The sequence below is a fragment of the Serinus canaria genome, chromosome 1, assembly GCF_022539315.1.
Source record: "Serinus canaria isolate serCan28SL12 chromosome 1, serCan2020, whole genome shotgun sequence".
NCBI classification, from domain to species: domain Eukaryota; kingdom Metazoa; phylum Chordata; class Aves; order Passeriformes; family Fringillidae; genus Serinus; species Serinus canaria.
The window spans coordinates 26,766,808-26,785,737 of NC_066313.1; the positions used below are offsets into that span (position 1 = coordinate 26,766,808).

An 18,930-nucleotide genomic window follows, 5' to 3' on the forward strand; every position below is an offset into this window, starting at 1 on the left:
AGCAGCTGCCACAGTGAGGCTCCCCTCATTCAGTCTGATCTCAGTGCCAGGGAATGTTATGGAACAAGTTATCCTAAGCGCAATCACACAGTACAACCAGGGAATCGGCCCTAGCCTGGATGGGTTCATAAAAGGCAGGTCCTGCTTGGCCAAGCTGGTCTCCTTTTATCACCAGTGACCTGCCTAAGGATGAGGGAAAGGCCGTGCATGTTATCTTCTGCCTGGACTTCAGTAAAGCCTTGGATGCTCTTTCCCACAGCATTCTCCTGGAGAAGCTTGGAGCCCAGAGCCTGAGCAGGTGCATTCTTTGCTGGGCTAAAGACTGGCTGTGTGGCTGGGCCCAGAGAGTGGTGCTGGGTGGGTTTACATCCAGCTGGTCACCAGTGGGGCTCCCCAGGGCTCTGTACTGGGCCAGTCCTGTGTAAAAGCTTTATCAGTGGCCTGGATGAGGGGATTGAGGGTAAGCTCCTGGATGACACCAGGGTGGGTGGGAGTCTTGGTGTGCTGGAGGGCAGGAAGGCTCTGCAGAGGGTCTGGACAGGCTGGATTGATGGGCTGGGGCCAATTGTGTGAGGTTCAATAAGGCCGAGTGCCAGGTCCTGCTTGTCAGTCAGAACAACCCCAGGTGGCAGCACAGGCTGGGGGCAGAGGGGCTGGGAAGCTGCCCAGGGGAAAAGGAGCTGGGGGTGCTGGTGACAGCAGCTGAACATGAGCCAGCTGTGCCCAGGTGGCTGAGAAGGCCCATGGCACCTGGATCAGCAGTAGTGTGGCAGCAGGAGCAGGGCAGGGATTGTTCTCTTGTATTCTGCACTGGTGAGGCCACACCTCCAGTGCTGTGTCCAGTTCTGGGCTCTTCACTGTCAGAAAGACACTGAGATGCTGGAGTGTGTCTAGAGAAGGGCAACAAAGCCTGTGAAGGGTCTGGAGTGGCAAAAGGAGCTGGGGTTGTTTAGCCTGGAAAAAAGGAGGCTCAGGGGAGCCCTGATCACCCTCTACAACTCCCTGAAAGGAGGCTGCAGCCAGGTGGGAGTTGATCTCTTCTACCAGGAAACCAGTGACAAGACAAGAGGAAATGGCTCCAAGCTGTGCCAGGCAGATTTTAGAAAGAAAAATTTCTTCACTGAAAGGGTAGTCAGGCATTGGAAAAGGCTCCCCCAGGAACCCTTAGAAGTGGTCAAAAAACAAGTGGTTTTGGTGCTTTGTGATATGGTTTGGAGGGCATGGTGGTATTTGGTGAAAGGCCTTGACTGTCTTGATGGTCTTTAGAAACTTTAATCATTTTTCTGATTGCTTCTTGGAGAGGCTCTGGAACCTCTCTTGCCACAGCTGCACCTCCTCGTCTCCCTCCCTCGCACTCAGCACCTGGTAGGCCATGTTACGGCTGCATTTCACACGAACCACCTGCAAGGAGAGCCTGGGTTCGTAGGCATGCTGCCACTGCCCACCCTTCCCCATGGAAAGAGACCTCCATGGTGGATGGCACCTGGAGGCTGGGATGACGGGGGCACCAGGGGGAAGAGAGGAGGACCAGCTGAACTGACAGATGAACTGTGTCTTTGCTAGGATACGGGCCAGTCCTGGGTCCTGCTCTGGTGATTTGGGGTTTTGCTCCTGCTTGGCAGATGGGGGAGATCCTGCCCTTCAGGGATATACAGGGATATCATCTCTCACATCGTCCGTGCAATTCCCACCCAGCAATGATGCCCCAGTTGTGCTGGGGTCACTGTTTGTCTCACCACCTCCCCCAAACACACCCAAGTCTGTCCTCCTAGAAGGAAAAGCGATGGGCCAGTGAGCCCAGCAGGGGCCTGGGGCTGGCTGTGGAGGGGCCAGCCATGGAAGAGCAGGCTGTGCAAAAGGCAGCGTAGCTGCTTCTCACCCTCTCGTTGTAGATGCTCTTCAGGAGGCACTGGTAGCTCTTGAACATGCAGTAGTTGGGATGCTGAACCCCACTCGAGTCACAGATCTGGTGACAAGGGAATGAAGGTCAGAGAAAGAGGAGGAGAAGGAGGGATGGGAACATCCACTGATGGTCACCCACCTTTCCCGAGCTATCCGCATCTGGGAAGGTTTCATACTCAGCCTTCAGCCAGAGGGTCACGGCAGGTTCCTTACAGCCATAGACGGCCATCCGGCTGCACCAGTACTCCATCCTCATCCCTCTCAAAATGTTCATGTTGTAGTCGTCCAGCGTCTGTGAGGACATGGACTGCAAAGGGGTGGGAGAAAGTGAGCCGTGCTTCTTCCTCCCCTTCCCCAGCTCCCATCCAGGCTCCTCCTGAGAGAGCAGCAGGATGCAGAGCTCGCTCGGTACCTTGTCCTCTACGTGCCCGTGCTGGGCGGAGATCTCGGGGTTGATGTAGGCGGAGAAGCTGCCCGAGTCGCAGTGAACGCGGTTCAGGGTCTCGATGTTCTGGCACTGCTCCCTCTTCAGCGAGCAGAAAGCGCAGTCGGGGCACAGGTCCACGTGCTGCCGCCCGAGGCTGTCACACACCTGGGGTGGATCCAGCGGGGAGTCAGGGGGGAAAAGGAGACTGAGAATCTCCCCAAAGAGGAGGCTGAGGAGTTGCCGTATTCCTGGCTTGGAGCCTGCCTCCCTGGTCAGCCAGGTCAGCTTCTCTCAGGAGGTGGCCTGCGCACAGCGGGGGGCAGAGGTGGACACTGGTGTCTTTACCGAGTCTCCGAACCCAAAGACTCTTTTTTCCATCTCCTTCCAGGCCATGGTGAGCCTCGACGAGAGGCAATTTCCCTCCAGCACTGCGTAGCACAGGACCAGCAGGGCCTCATCGTTCTGCAGGGCTAGAAGGCTGACAGAGAAAGGGAAGGAGGGAGTCATTCCTTGCCACAAAATGAAGAGATGCATCTTCAGTTAGAAACTGAAAGCAACCCCCAAACAAAGTAAAAAATCCCTTCCCAAAGAAACCTTGGGCTCTTGGCTTAGCTGCACAGAGGAATGGGGCTCCCTGCAGGGTCTGCACATGCCTGTGTGACACAGAGGCTGCAGGGGGGTTCCTGTGCATTTGGGGGGACTGGATGAGAGGGACTGGATGAGGAGCACAGCTCGAAGAGCTTTCCCAAGGCCCCTGCAGCAGCTGCTGCCTAATTTCATCCATGTGAGTGCACAGTGAGGAGATGTTTGTTAGATGTGTGCTGAGTGTTGAACGTTGGGCAGCCCCGTTTGCGTCTGGAGGATGTCACATATTAAGCCTCCCTCCCAAGTATTTGACAGAAATGGGAAAAAACTTATTAGCCATGAATTTACTGTTCATCCGAACTGACATGGGTAGCTAAAAGTAGAAAATTTAAGGACAATGGGATCAGAGCAATGAGAATATTTGGCATCTCTTAGGAACAATGGAATTTGTAAACATGTTACAGAACTGTTAGCAGACAGGGATGGTTGGTTTCAATCATCATCAATGATGCAGAAGAGGTAAACATGCTCATTAGATATTTGCCTCTTGTGTCTGGAGACAAAGCCAGTGATAAATAAACAAACTTTGATCTGACAGAATGTAAAGAAGAGCAGCAACTGCTTATATTAAAATGCTCTTAAAATGCATGCACGGGCTAACATGTATGGACAAGTTTTCCTGAGAATATTTGAAACTTTTTGGAGACCTTCAGATTAGCATTAAAAAAAAAATAAGAAGAGGTAGAGAACATGAAGGAAGGTCATGAAGATGAGATTTCCTAAGGCCTGGAAAACTTTCACCTAGAGGTAGAAGGTAGGAAAGCATCTCTCAGCTGAGCAAAGACACAGTGGGTCTCCACTCAGTCAAACAGCCAAGTTCTGCCGAGGAGGGCTTCAGCTGGAAAGCCCTCCTTGTCAGCAGGTGGAAGAGTAATGACTTCTGGTGACTGGAATTTGGGGTGTGACCCATTCAAACCAGAAGCAAACTACATCTTCCTGACACCAAGGGTGTTTAGCATGGGAGCAGCTGATGGGGGCTTCCTCCACAGCTCAGGGACTTCAAAAAGATATCCCAAACTTCTGTTAGGAGAGGAGCCTGTGGCTCAACCACATAGCACTGCTGTTTCCTTTGGGGCTCACTAGACATGATTTCATGTCCTGTGCTGAGCAGGAGGATCAGGGCAATTCCAGACCTGAATGTTAAAAGTGATGAGCTTCACAGAAAAATGATTTGTGCCACACTGCCTAAGTTTACCAAGAAATTCTGCTGTGCTCTCTGTCACATCCTTTTCTGCCTCTATCTCTGCTCTCCATCTCTGCTGTGAGGTTTCTCTGGCCTCACAGTTGCAAATTTATGAGCCGATTTACCACCTCTGGGTGAGTGTAACAGCACTGCTGCTGGTTCTCTCCGCTCGCTGACACGCTGCTGAGCTGCTTGTGGATGCACGGAGATTTCACCATGCTTCAGGGAAAGGGATGGCTCTATCTAAAGTGAGTTCCTAATGCAAATCCCTCCCCACATTAGCACCTCTGCATGTTATTGTCCTAAGCACTGCCCTGGAAAAAGCCTAACAGGTACCGTGAGGCAAAGATCCAAAGGGAACGTGGGAAAAAAACCAAACCAGGATTAAAAAGAATCTGTGGGCCGAGATCAGTAGTTGATCCGAGGCAAAAGAGAAAACTTCAGGTAGCAGCTTATCATACTTCAGCATCTCAGGATGTGGAAGGACACACAGAGCCTGCTTCAGTGGTATCTCTGAAAAGTGCTGGAGAGCAGCTTCCGCCTCTCCCGCCACGTAATGACAAGGATTTGGGCCATTAGCTTTCGACTGCTGAGCCTTCCTGATACTGGCTGACTGAGGTGCAGGGAGCACCTGAGGCGAGCAGAAAAGAAGATAAGGAGCCAACAGCAGCTTTCCAGCACCTGGTAAATTCTGATTTAGGGGGGTTGCTGCAGGAAACTAAAACCGGTTATGAAAAAGCCACTCTTAACAGCTTCAGAAAGAGAAAAAAGATCTTTGACTGCATGCCAGGGCTGGTTATGGGTGATGATAATTCAAAGAGAGGTTTTTTTCCTGGGGATGGCATTTTTAATGAAGGGTCTGGCCTTAAAATGAATGCCTCTGGGGTTGAAGTAGATAAGCACCACAAGGACTGTTTTGAGGGGCAAAGCAGCAGGAGGAGGAGGAGGGGGAATCACCAGGAGTGTGTGTATCTCTCACTGCACATAAGTATCTCAAGGGTGGGTGCCAAGAGGCTGGTGTCAGACTTTCCAGTGGTTCTTGGCCACAGGATGAGGAGCAGTGGCCATAAACTAAACCACAAAGAGTTCTACCTCAACATGAGGAAGAACTTCTTTATATGGAGGGTGGCAGAGCACTGGAACAGGCTGTCCAGGGAAGTGATGGAGTCTCCCTCTCCAGACAATCAAAACCCACCTGGACATGTTCCTGTGTCACCTGCTCCAGGTGACCCTGCCTTGGCAGGGGATTGGACAGAATGATCTCCAACCCTAAGAGTTCTGGGATTCTGAGAGGGCTCGGAGCAGCCTTGCTGGGGAAGCTGGGCTGACATGAACCACAGGTGAGCATCCACCTGTGAATACCAGCAGCACAAGATCTGGGTCCAGGACAGCTGTGATGCCGAAAGGGGTGCAGGGGTTGTAGCTGACAAATGACACAACACTCGGAAGCTCTGGGAAAAAGGGCAAGTGCAACTCTTCCTGCAAACAGAAAAGCAGGGAAGGGAGGCTGATGTCTTTCCATGTATCCAAATGCTGAATCCCATCATTGGGTAGTGCACCCAGAGCTGGAACATGGCTGGGTTTTGAAGGGACACTGAAAGCTGCTGCAGAAAATGAGAGTTGCATGGGCTTTACAAGGTAAGGGCTGCAGAGCTCTCTTTAGCTTATTGCAAGACTGAATCATGGTTTAGAGGTAACCCTGAGGAGAGGAAATACTAGGAAATAAAGCAGAAACCACAGTAAGGACTAAAAATAGCGAAGAGGTGCAATAATTTTCATTTCCCCTCCCTGCCCAATGAATGATTCACTGCTACCTGACAGACCACAGGAAAGTGCTGCAGATTCTTCTTGTGTACTACCCCTGCCCTGTCTCCCTCTAAAGATCACAGCTGGCCTCATCAGGCGCGATGAAAACTGCAATAGCTGCCACAGCAGCTGCCACAAACCACAGGGGACGAATAAGAAGGATGGATGTCCTGCTGGGCATAAGACCCTGGGGAAGACACGCAGCTCTGGGATCTGTGTCCATCACAGCCCTGCCCACCTTGTGTTCAACCAGACACTTAATGGCACCTGTGCACAACGACCAGTCCCACCCAGCACTGCTCCTCTTGCTGGAATGGAAGTGCCTCCAGGCATTCTGCCCCTTTTTTAGGTCATGCTTTGAAGTCCCTGTGAGAGGAGGCGGGCTGTGGTGAGCTGCAAAGCCGACAGGCACGGTCTATCTCGCCTTTTTATCCTTCAGTGGGGGCTTAAGCCTTGCTTAGCGTGATTGATGGGGCTCGGCTGCCAGTCACAGACACACAGTCAGCATTAGTGGCTTTGAGAAACTCTGCAGCAGAACAGCGAGTGTCATCTGCCATCACAGCAGTCCCCCAGTAATCCCAGCAGAGCTCAATCACAGCAAGGCTCAGTTTCAGAGGCAGGGAGAATGAAATCCTCAATGAAACACCATTTTGCCTGAGAGCACATACACCAGGAAAACTTTTTCCAGGCTGTGAAAGCCTCCTACGATATTAGGAAGGAGGATGACACATGTTAGAGGCTTGCAAGAAGACAGTTATGGCTTTAACAACACGATGCAGTTCATCTTTACATGCAGAAGTGAATCTCTGGCTGGGCTGAGGCAGGGGTGCGCAGCGGGCTCAAGAGAAACCACAGATGTGCAGTGAGGCACGAAATCTGTGCACTTACAGGAACACCACTGGCCTGCAAGAGCACGAAACCAAATGACTCCTCCATGAAAACCACATCTAGACACCTTTTTTTTTTTTTCTCTTGGTAAGCAAAATAATATTTGCATGCCAGTCAAAGCAAATGATCCTCAGCCACACGGTGCCAAAGGATCAAAAAGTGAATTTGAGTGAAAACATAATATCCTTTTGCAGGTCTTTTCTCTGTCACCAGCCCCAGGTACCTGAGGACAGAGGCAAACAGATCCTGGCAGACCAGCTGAGAAGAGCTCAACCTGCTCCATGAGCTCCTCACGCATCCGTAGGGCACAGGTGCTGAGGAGGGTGTGTGAAAGGGCTGTGAAAAGCTGGCCTGGTGCAGGGCCCCGTGCTGAACTGCCGTGGTGCTGCCTCCAAACCACAACGGGGAGCCAGAAACACCAGGAAGAGCTGTGCACACATCCAGAGTGCACAGAGGTGCTCCAGGAGAAGTCGTGGCCCTGCACAGCTTTGTGCTCCCGGCTGTTTCCTAGCCCAGGGCTGCTGTAGCTCCCTTGGGGAAGGACAGAGCACTCCTGGGAGGGCTCCTCAGGCCAGGCTGCTTTAAGAAACATCTGCTTCACCTGGCACACCGAGAGGCGAGGAGCACAGCGAGCACGTCCCAAGGACCTGTGTTTGCAAGGACACATCACCCAGACTGCTGGGACACGCGTCTGGGGGAGGACGGGTGCAGAGGTGATTGCATAGGGCAGACGGCCACAGCGTGGGGAAACACAGGCATGGCACAAAGCCCTGCCTGCAGCTCAGGCCCAGACTGGTCTCACTTTGCTCAGGACACAAGGACAGTGCCATTTTCAGGCACAAGGATACAGGATCACCCTCTCCCTGCTCACTTTGTGCTGGAGCGAGGGGTGCCTGGGGGCTCCCCAGGAACATTCCCACTCTGGATGGGTCAGCTTGCTCCATAACACTTGCCCACACTCACCAGCTGCTCCGAGCAGGGACATGGATGCCCTGGGGCTGCTGTCTACTGTGCACGGGTGGTGTGTGGTACCCAGAAAGGGCAGACTGCCCCTCACCTGCCTCGGGGGGGAGTTTCCTGCTCTGATGTGTGTCCTGGGTCCGAGCTGGTGGAGTTCCAAGAGGAGGCCTTGTTGTCCAAGGTTGCATCCAAGGAGAGGGCCGAATGGATCAGCTGCCAGATGCTTTTTCTCAGGTTTTGTTCATCGGGAGATTCCGTCCTGGAAGGTGGGGTGGCAGCCCAGAGATTTGGTGGGTGCATAGTCCTGTTCCTCTTCCAGGGCGTGGGCATCTTTGGCACGGCCGTGGGGGGCTTCGTCGGCCACGGTTCCTGAGCTAGCAGGGCAGAGAGAGCTTGAGAAGGTCTGCCAGGCTGTCCTGCGGCAGGGCATCAGCAGGGGACAGAGCAGCCTGCTCCTGAGCCGTGGCACAGAGGGATGGAGGGGCCCAGGGCGGCTTTAGGAGGCCAGACAGAAAGCTGCAGGGGTGCAGAGCAGCCAGAGGAGCCCAGCAGGCGGGCAGGGGCGCCCAGCACAGCTCGGGGCAGCCGTACCTGGTGTGACGGGGGAGGCTCTGCCCTCTACCGAGGGGCTCGTGGTGCTGGATGGCTCCACCGGGGAGGGGCTTGTGGGAGACTCGCTCGCACATGGGACTCGCTGCGAGGAGGGGAGAGGGAGAAACACGACTCTCAACGTGTTATCAGTGTTATCACCTTCCCTTCCTCCTTTCCCAGGAGATACTCCCCCTGCCCGTCCCGCAGCCCACTCCTCACCTTGATGAAGAACTGCTGTTTGAGGCAGCGGTAATGGGCGAACTGGCAGAAGGTCTGGAACTCCACCACCTCTGAAAACTGAGAGCAGACTGGCCCTAGAGACAGAGATGTGGGATGGAGGCAGGCCGGGGCGCACCAAGAGATGGGGACCCTCTGGGGGGGCAGCTCATGGATGCAGGGAAAGCCCAAGCTGCGTGGCCCGAGGTGGAGATCACAGCCCTGGGCTGTTAGAACTCCCATTCCAGGCACCACATCCCTTCTCCCTCCAGCCCCCTGAGGGTTTCCTTTTCTCCTTCTGCCCTTTTCCACACAGTTATCTCCCCTATGACAGAGACACAATCTTCCTGTTTCCATCATCTGATGCTTCTGTTATTAGTCCTTGCTGGGTTTGAAAAAGAGAAAAATATAATAGGTTGAAAAGATGACCAGACTGGGCCTGGGAGCACCAGAGAATCAGAGAATGGTTTGGTCTGGAAGGTTCCTTATTGACTATCAAGTTCCAAGTCCCCTGCCATGGTCAGGGACCCCTTCCACAAGACCAGGTTGTTCAAAGACCCATCCATCCTGGTCTTGTTGGGTCAGGGATGGGGCTGCGACAGCTTCTCCAGGCAGATGGCTCCAGAGGAGACAAATTCCTCAGGGCAATATAATTTGACATTGATTCCAGCCTTGCAGGGGATGGAGAAGGGTCCACAGTGCCAGGATGCTGCTGGCAGAGCCTGTGCCTGTACACACATGAACTGCAGTCTTGGCCAGCACTGCCAGCACTCTGACTCCAGAGCTGCAGCTCTTGCAGGGACTGCAGGAAAATCAAGGGCGTGCAGGAGAGCAGGAAACCCTGAAGAATTGCGTGATCTTGTGCTCCCTCTGCTTTAGGAGTGCATGGCCTGGGCTGGCACAGGGGGAGTGCTGGCTGAGAGGGAGGGCATTAGCAGTGAAATTGCCCTCCTGATCCTGCTCGTGCACCACCCTTTACCCTGTGCTCCCTTCTTGTGCTGAGCCAACAGCTGCACCATCAAAAGCAGAATTTCAGATACACACCAGGATCCCAGCCCAGAAAAACACCCAGCTTGTAGGGAAAACTCCAGAACCCCACCCCATGCCTTGTTTAAAGCACAAGGTGTGGTAGGGAGCACTCCAGATCCCCACACTGCTTTGTTTAAAGCACAAGGTGACTGCCTCCCTCAGCAGCACAGCTGGATGGGCACAGTTAATGCTTGTGGATATCTGGGTGTAGGCAGCACTGCCACAGCTCTGTGAGGACAGCAGAGGCTAAACATGAGGGGGCACACACTCTGCCACGTCTCTGTTCCACCTCTCAGCCCAGATGAAACGTGCCAAACTAGCCCCCAAAATGGAAAAAAAGGTAACACAAAGGGGAATAAATGCTGCTGGATACACGTGTGGGGCTGAGGGATGGGAGAAAAGAAGGTAGAGAGGGCAACCTGCAAAACTGTCCCATCTTCTGGCATTTCCAGATGCTTCTGTTCTTGAGAACTGAGTCTCTGAAGCAGCAGCAGTGGGAGTGTGGCTGGACATGACCAAGAGCAGTGCTGGGGAACTGGGCACCACGAGGAGAGGAACCAGGGACAGAGCCTGGGTGCACGAAGCACCAGGGCATAGTGGATTGCAGGTGCCCAAAAGTGAGTGAGGAGCACAGGACCCATCCCTGGGTCTGGTGATGTGGGGTGGGACTAGTTCCCCCAACACAGCTGCAGAAACCAGCAAGAAATAGTTGCCCTCAAGCTGCAGTCCAAATAAGCACAGTTGGCTGATCATTCAGCTCATTGACGTTCATATCTAAATATAAAGACATATTTTTTTATGAGAAAATTGCTCCTATTTTTTTTTCCTCTGAAGAAAAATACAACAGAAGTAGTCCCAAGTTTTTCAGCTGCACAGATATAATTATACCACTTAAATTCTCTGATGCAGGGGTGCAGGGAAAATATGACTGCAGAGATCTGAAGGGTGCTGTTGCTATGGTGCTTTCTGAACTGGGATGTTTCTTGGCTCCTGAAATGTTAAACACTTAAAAAGGCAGCTTATCATCTCAAGTTTTCTTAAAGACCTACGAGAGCCCATGAGCCGAGATTCTGCATTAACCCTCTGATGAAGCTGGAAGGAGCTGGTAGGAGATGAGGAGCTGCACTGAGCTTGAGAAAACTGTGGCCACTTTTCCTCCTGCCACCCCCCCGAGAGAGATGGGCAGAAAGGAAGGGCCACCGAAGTGCCTGTGGCTCCTTTGGCTTTACATGCCCTGTAAAGAGTCTGGGACAGCTGTGCTTGCTCAGCTGGGTGAAGAGGAGGAATCACAGCAGCCCACAAGGGCTTGAAGGAAACCTAGGAGAGGACAAACCCTTTTTGGTGCTGCCAGACAACACAGGGACCGGGGGAAAAACCATGCAATTTCCTGCCTAGGAGGTTAGGGCTGGCCTTTGGGAAAAGGTTTGTTTTTTTCCTCCAGGAAGGTGGTGCAGCAGTGAAAGGGACGCTCAGAGCGGCCACAGAAGCCGGCGTGCTCTAGTTCAGCCAGTGTCTGCTCCAAGCAGCTCTTTGGGCCATAGAGCCCAAACCAGCCCATCCCACTCCCACATCCTTGTGGCATTTTTGGGGGGAAGCAGAGAAACAGCCACACTGCTCCAGCTAGGTCCGTGTGCTCCCGGGGGCGGGCGGTGCCCTTACCTTCGGGGATTTCTCCGTGGTTCTCGGCCTGGTCCAGGCGCAGGATGCTGGGGCTCAGGCAGCCGTACGCCTGGCGCAGCAGGCAGAACATGTTGGCCTGCCAGGGCGGGTGCAGCCTGGAGAAGAACCGCTCGTACTCCCGGTCCGACAGCGGGCTGCCCGGCACCGGAGCCGCCGCCGCGCCCGCCGGCAGGGCCAGCACCGTGCCTGCGGGACAAACACACCGGGGATGGGCTGCGATGGGCTGGGATGGGCTGCGATGGCCTGGGATGGGGTGGCCTGGGATGGGCTGTCCTCGACCGGGACAAGCGGGGGAGATGAAGGAGCAGCTGGCAGGCTGGCCGGCTCCTGCCCGCTGGCACAGAGTGCTGGGACAAACACTACAGATGCTGGCCTGGAAGTTTGCCTCCATCAGCCCTGCCTGCAGGGTGCTGGGGTGACCGGGAGCCCCAGGGAAAAGCGGGGAAAAGAATAAAAAAGAAGGAAAAATACCCCAAAGACTTTAAAAGTCAGATTTTATTGTGAGCTTGGTTTGGACGGGTGGGGGAAGTGTTTTTATTTTGGTTTTGTTGTTTCCTTTTTTATGTGTGTATGTGTTTGTGTTTGTGTTTAGTTTTTGTTTTTTTGGGGGGGGTCTCGGGGGTTTGTCGATGTGCTTTTTTTATTTTTCCCCTGAAAAGCCGCAGCCTGCAGAGGCACCCACAGTCGTGGTGGCTCCCCTGCCCCCTATAGCACCATGCTGAGGGCACATCCCTGTGCAGGGGACATCCCTCCATCTCCTCCCTCCCCTCCTTGCCTCCGGCAGGGCCCCCTCTCCTGCTGCCTCCGCGCCATCCTCTGTGTCCCACCCAAGTCCCCTGGAGGGGCAGAGCTGGGGCTGGCATGGCCTGGGGGCCGGGTGGGGCGGTCTTGTGCGCCACGGGCGTGGGACAGCAGCAGAACAGAACGGGGGCTCCGGCCGCAGGCTCGGAGGCGGCCCGGCAGGGGCGGTCACTTACTCAGTAGCCAGAGGAGCCACGTTGTGTCTGCCACACGCTTCAGCATCATGGAGCTGCTCGGCGGCCAGGCGGGAGTCACTCACGAACCGCGCGGGGCAGGTGCGGGAGGTCCGAGCTCTCGGGTTCTGCCCTTGGCAACGGTGGAACCATTCCCGGGCCGCGGCACCGCAATCGGAACCGCACAGCGGTGCCGCGCTGGGGCTGGGGAGGGGCTGCGGGCGGCAGCCGGGGCTCGGGGGACGCGGCCACTCGCAGGGAGGGGACGCGCCAGGCTCATGGGGACGAGGAGGAGCGGGAGCCAAGCTGGAAGCTTCTCCCTCTGTGTGGGGACACGGTGGTGGCTGGGAACCACCCACAACAGAGTTTGAGGCCTGGCCAGGCTAACATGAGCCTGAAGGTACCCCAAAAGTGGTACCTAAACGGTACCTAAAATGGTTTTATGCGGGGGAAAGGAGGCAACATCTGTTCCCTCTGCAGGGCTTTGAGAAGCACCCTGTGCCTTCCCAGGAGTGTCCCGACGCCAGCTTGCTTCAGGGTGGGGTGGGAAGTTGCTTGATCTGTCCCACTTTCTGAACTCCCGGGGAGTCAGGGGAGCACCAGCTGACCTTGCTCTGCGTCTAGCACAGGGGCCCTGAGCCCCTCTCTGTGCGCAGTAAAGCCTTCCCAGGAAAAGGCAGGAAGATTGCTACCGGCAAAAAGGGTTTAGGGACCACCAGAGTCCCAAGGCCTGGCTTTGAGGCAGACCCACACCCCTGCTCGTTTCCTAGTGCCGAGACACCCGGAGCAGGGCTCGGACGCCGCAGCCTGGGGTGCGCCCGGGGCTCGCAGCCAGCGCGGTGCCCGCACAGCCGGGCACCTCCCGGGCCACGGGCAGAGAGAGACACGGCCGCAGCCGCACGGGTGAGCAGCTGGCAGGAAAACGCTTGGCACAGCAGCTCCGGGAAGTGCAGGCGTCAGCAGAAGTCAGGCTGGCACAGCCTGTCTCTCCTGTCACCCCCGGCTCTGCGGAGCGGCGCCGGCGGGGCCGAGGAGGAGCTGCGGGCGAAGCGGGCAGAGCTTCCAGCCGCGCTGCGGGGCTCTGCTGCAGGAGCCGCTCCTGCCGCAGGTCCGGGGAGGTTCCAGCGGCTCTGCCGTGCTGCGGATGCTCCGGCTGCGCTGCCAGGTTGGCACACCGCCTGCCACAGGAATGCCCTGTGGCCATTCGGGCTGGCAAGGTGAAAGCTCAAATCGCTCCAGCCGCGCAGTCTGGTCAAGAGGCGTGTGCTGTCAGCGGAACCTGGCAGGAGGCGAGCTGGGGTTTGCTCTGAGGTGTCCTGTTGGGAAAGTAGCGTTCCTGAGAAGCTTGAAGCCCGACCATTTATAAACAGCACTCTGAATTTTGAGTGTTTTTGCAGCTCTTTAGAAAAACAATGATCAGGAGAGCTTTTCCAGCTAGCTCTTGCTACTCATATTAAAACAGGCAACACTGCTGGAGATTGCTTATTTTTGGCGGTTCCTAGTCTTCCATTACTTAGCTTGAGATATATTTCTTATTAGCTGATTCTAGACAATTGCAGGGCCTTCAGCTCCCTAGCTCTGTTAATCACCTCCACTTCTCTGCAATGAATTAGCCAAGGCTGAGCTGTCACCCTGACTGAGCAGCTTCCCAGAGAAGTTCAGTGCTGACCTCGCTGGCTGATGGAAATGTGGGACTAAGGAAAGCACACTGCTGTGGCATGTCACAGAATCATAGAATCATAGAATGGTTTGGGTTGGAAGGGACCTTCAAGATCATCCCATTCCAACCCCTCTGCCACAGGCAGGGATACCTCCCACTAGAACAGGTTCCTCTGAGCTCCATCCAACCTGGCCCTGAACACTGCCAGGGATGGGGCACCCAAAACTTGTCTGGGCAATGCCACACAGTGTTATTGATATCTGGCAGGGGCTGGTTGCACTGCCTGTGTCTTCATGTGCCAGCAAGATATTTATTTTCCTGAGAACAGGAAACAAGAGTGAATGCAAAAGCAGGGGGACCTGCCAAAGGAGTGCCCCTTGGCTGGTGCTCTGGTAGCAATGCCTGTGGGGAGCTGCTGTTTACTTGGAAAGTGGATACGGATGTGAGGATATGTTGGCTGCTCAGCACTTCTCCTGCGCTGTGGCACGTCCTGGACTTGGTTCAGGTTGTCAGAATCCCTCAGAAAACTCAAAAGCCCACAAGTGGACTATCTACAGAAGCCAGTGAGTCTCTGGCATGCAGCCAGCAGGGCTGGGAGGCTGCGGGAGCAGGAAGCACCGCTGTGCTGTTTGATGAGGTGTGTGCCAGCTGGCTGTGGGGCACCTGCACTTCAAGTCTTTGCAAAACCAAAGTCATCTCTGGGGGAGGGAAGAGGAGGGGAGGAGGAGCAGCACCTTGTACACGATGCATCAGTGCTGCAGGCTGGGGGAAGTCTACTCCCTACTGCTGCACCAAGCAATTACAGTTGTCAGCAATGCGGGGGTGATGCCAATTCCAGTGTTTTCTGATTTCTGAGGGCTCACTTGGCACCTTTAGGGCTGTGCCCTCCATGATGCATTACAAGCTGTGATTTTTGCAGTGAAGGAGATTTGCACCCTTGTTTTCAGGGCTGCCATGCAGCAGAGTTTCCTGCAGCCGGTGTTCCTGTGCCAGCTGGGAGCTGGCGGGCTGAGGGACACAGCTGTCACCCCCAGGCCCACGGAGGTTCTGAGCCAGCACAGGGAGCTGGGACAGCAGGACAAGAACTCGCTGCAGTGGTGTTTTCCACGTGGTGTTTTCAATCCTGAGCTTTGTAAGAGCCTGTCTGGTTGTGAGGGACCACCCTTCAGCAGATGAGCTCCTCTTCCTTATTGTTGTCTCAAATACTTTGGCTATTCCTTAGCATTTTCCATGTTCCACCACAGGCACCACCACCAGCAGCAGTGACTGAAAACCTCTTGGAAACTCCAGGACCGTGGCTCACAGACCCCGTGTCAGCACAGGAGGTTAAACTGGGGTGTTTGGGGCAGGGAGAGGATGCCTGGCCAGCTCAAAGCCCCATAAAGATGGAGGCCACAAAGATCAGGTGTGAGTCCCAGTGGCCTGTCCAGCAGCATCCCCAGAAAGCACGTGTCTTAAATAATTTGAAATGTGAGCAGAGATGATAGAAAAATGATTCCAAAGCCAGCTGGAGGTGGATGTGTGCTGCTAGAAGTTAAAGAGCAGGCTGCCTGGGGAGGAGGCCATGAGCAGCTCTGCTTGTGTCGGTGCTGGGGTGGTCTCAGGACAGAGCCCCCGAGACGCGCCAGGTTGTGCACCAAAGGAAGGCAGGTGGGATAGCTCCATTCCCTAAAACACACAGCTCAAGGAGCAGGTAGAGAAGGGGGACACTCACTCTGTTCACAGGAGGAGCTGGGCAGTCCTGAGGAGCCTCTCAGCAGAGGGGACAGCCCTGCCAAGAGGCCCCGGAGCCATCACAGAGCAGACAAGCAAAGAGCCCCTTCCCGTGCAGCACTAACTCTTCCAAACACTTCTCCCAGTGCTGGACACCTTCACCCTGTGGGAAGGGCTGTAGGCAGCAGCCCATGCAGAGCAGGGCTCAGATGCTCATCTGCACAGAAAAAAAGCACCTGGGAGTGTTCTGATTCCAACTAAAATTTTCTAAATTGCTGACTTTATTCACAGGTTAAATCATCTTCATTCTGCATTTGTACTTTATTTCGGTAGGTTTACTGTCATTGGCTGAGACCTGGGTGAATATGCTGATAAATATAGACTTTACATTAAAATTGCCACTCTTTTTAACCTGGTGGATATGTTAATCTATTCACATTTGTACAAGCACCGCACAGTTATAACGTGCATTAATTCAAATACTTAATTTACATTTTATTTTGTTAGGAAATGGTGAATGAAGCATTTTTTATTGACATTTAGAAAATGGAATATTTAATTGATTGCAAAAACAGCATTTAAAAATGGTTTCTTGAATTATTAATACAAACTAAAATGGAGTGGATACATAAAAGCCTGCTTGAACAAACTGCTGTAGCCTTTTTAGGCAGGTTTGTTTCATGCAAGAACAACCTGATCCAACCACAATTTTGTCCCTAATGTGAGCAGGGGCTTGGAATACAAAGCTCCAGAGAGGCTTCTTCCCGCCTCAGTCTTTGTGTGGTGAGTAAATGGGTTCTTCCAATGACTGCATCATTCAGGCTCTCAGAACGAGGAAATGCCAAGGTCTCACACTTCTTTTCCTTGCTCATTGTCAACGTGTAAAAAATAATTCCTTTGCTTCTCCCAGATGGGGTTTCAGTTTTGAATGAGTTGTTTCTTCAGTGGCAGCAACCCAGCCCACTGAAATCAAATGGCACACCTGCAAACTCCCACCAAAGGGGACACCTTGCTGAACATTTCTGTCACACCAAGATGTAGGAGCTTAGTGTTTGTCACAGCTTTGCCTGTCCTTAAGCCTTGGGCACAAATGTGTTTTTCTAAAAGTAACACTCCTATTTTCTTTTATGCATTCAGGAAAATAAACATAAATTAGCATAAATTAATCAAGATGTTTGACTATTTTTATAAATGAAATTCATTTTATTAGATAAAAACAGCTTTATTTCTTCTGATACTGTAACTAATAGGAAGCAGAGTCAGAAAAACTTCCTTCAGTTGTCTTTGGAAAGAAAGGTAGGACATTTCTTTTCCTTCTTTGAGTCTTTAACTCTTTCAGTGCTGCAGTCTCCCTTGCCCACAGCCAGATCTTTAGAGCAGATGTTGACACTCAGGGTCTCAGTGTCTTCACCCTGGCAGGGAGAAAGCAGAGCTGTGGTTGATTACAGAAAGCAGAACAGCTCAGAAATTCTCCAACCAGGCAGGTCTGGGGGGAGATGGGCTGATTTTCAGTCTGTATGAGCAAGATGTCTCTTGGGAATGGCTTCCACTGCCAGCTTGAGACCTCTGGGCTGATTTGGGCAAGATTTGAGTTGAATATGTGTGATGGTGAGAGAGTGCCCACCACACAGCTCTGGGTGGTGGTTGGGTGAGTAATACCTTAAGAGTGCTTAGAGAAAGGCTGGCTATTGCTGAGCTGTGGGCTGAGTTTATTCACAAGCAGGAGAAGAAGGTGGCCCCACTGGTGGGAGGTGACAGTCGTGGCTGGGATGGCTCCCATGCCATGGACGTGGTGGTGGCAGAGCCAGAGGGATGGGAGCCTGAGGAGCACATCTGCTCCTTGGAAAGGGGAATACTTTGCTGAACATCCTCGTCAGCACATTTGCCCAGCTACTCAGAAAAGATGCCCACAGATGGGGCAATCAAACTGGGCAGGATAAATTGGTCCTTTGTGTGCAGGACCAATTATTATTAATAAATGGGCTTAACAAGGCTGCAAAATTCTTCCCTCCTGTCACGCTCTATGGCTCCAGCCTCCTGAAACTCAGACTTGACTCCACTCATCAACTAGGATATTTCCAATCACTCTAAAAGGGCAATTTCTCCAGCACCATTTTAGAAAGTGTTTATGTTGCACTGACAGCTGTTCCAAGAAATCTGCAAGCTAGCCAGTTCTGTAACGGAGTTCATGATTACTTTAACTGAGTATATCCCTGCTTTAAGCACTTCAATTCTAGGAGAAGTAAACTTCTCAGATCCCATTACCACTACAGTGATCCAGGTAACTATTAACAAGGATCTTAAAAAAAAAATCAAGTAATTTTTGACAGATTTTTCTGGCTACTTCCCATCAAACTGATTTTATTTTATTGACCTGGATTTCTTGCTAGTTTTAAAGAGAAGCAATTTACTTCCCTGCTGTTCTGGTATTTCACATCTGGACTGTTGTGGCAGCCTTCTTGACATCATTAAGGACCAAAAAAGAGCTGGTTCTTTTCCAGCCTCATAGGTTTTCCTAAGCAGTCCAGAGTCTGACAGAGATCAACCCACAGATGCCTCCAGGTGGCTTTCACAGGACGACAAACATCATTTATTGAGGACTGATGATCAAAAAATCTTTGCCCCGAGAGGTGCCATTTAAAACCCTTCTTTACTGTTTGCCTAGGAAGTACACCATCCCCATATGACACCAGCACCAACACAGAATAAATGTTTACAGAACACTTCCCCTCCTCTCATTACAAACAATTCTGCTATCTCCAGTCAGTAATGGACAAGTGCCATGTTCAATTATATCAAAAACAAAAGGCATTCTAAAAAAAGCTGCTCATGTTTCCAGCCTTGTCACTTACAGGCTTTGTTCCCACTGGCTTCATTTTTGTACTTTGTATTTTCTAGCTTCTGCTGGTTCTTTTGCTCCTCTGGTGATTAAATATTGCACAGCTATTGCCCTTATTCCCTCTCTTCCAAGGTTAGCTTTTAATGTGCTTTCATTTGCATTTATACTTGCAAGCCACTGAAAAATGCCCAGGTTTTATCCAAACTTTGGCCTAAGTTGTCTCATTGTGAGAGTCAGAGCATTCTCCCTGTGGCAGCAGAAGTCTCTGGAATGCTCCTTGCTGCTGGCTGGTGCTTCAAACACCTCTCTGGCCCACAGCTCCTAGAGAGCTTCCTGCTAATGCTGGCCATTAAATCCTGTGTCCTATCCATCCAAACCAAGCTGCTTGGAGCAGTTTCCATCCTTCATCACTCCTGC

General features: G+C 52.8%; 1 protein-coding gene across 1 annotated transcript; it reads right to left on the reverse strand.

Moving 5' to 3' along the window:
- Positions 1-353: 353 nt before the first annotated feature.
- ACRBP (acrosin binding protein) lies at positions 354-13,505 on the reverse strand. Its single transcript, XM_050971946.1, is given in 13 exon segments — positions 354-1,401; positions 1,880-1,966; positions 2,042-2,209; positions 2,315-2,494; positions 2,675-2,807; positions 7,909-8,185; positions 8,403-8,505; positions 8,622-8,716; positions 11,307-11,560; positions 11,613-11,666; positions 11,668-11,695; positions 12,388-12,576; positions 13,151-13,505. Coding segments are annotated over 13 exon segments (2,049 nt in total). The 3' UTR covers positions 354-1,275.
- Positions 13,506-18,930: the final 5,425 nt, after the last annotated feature.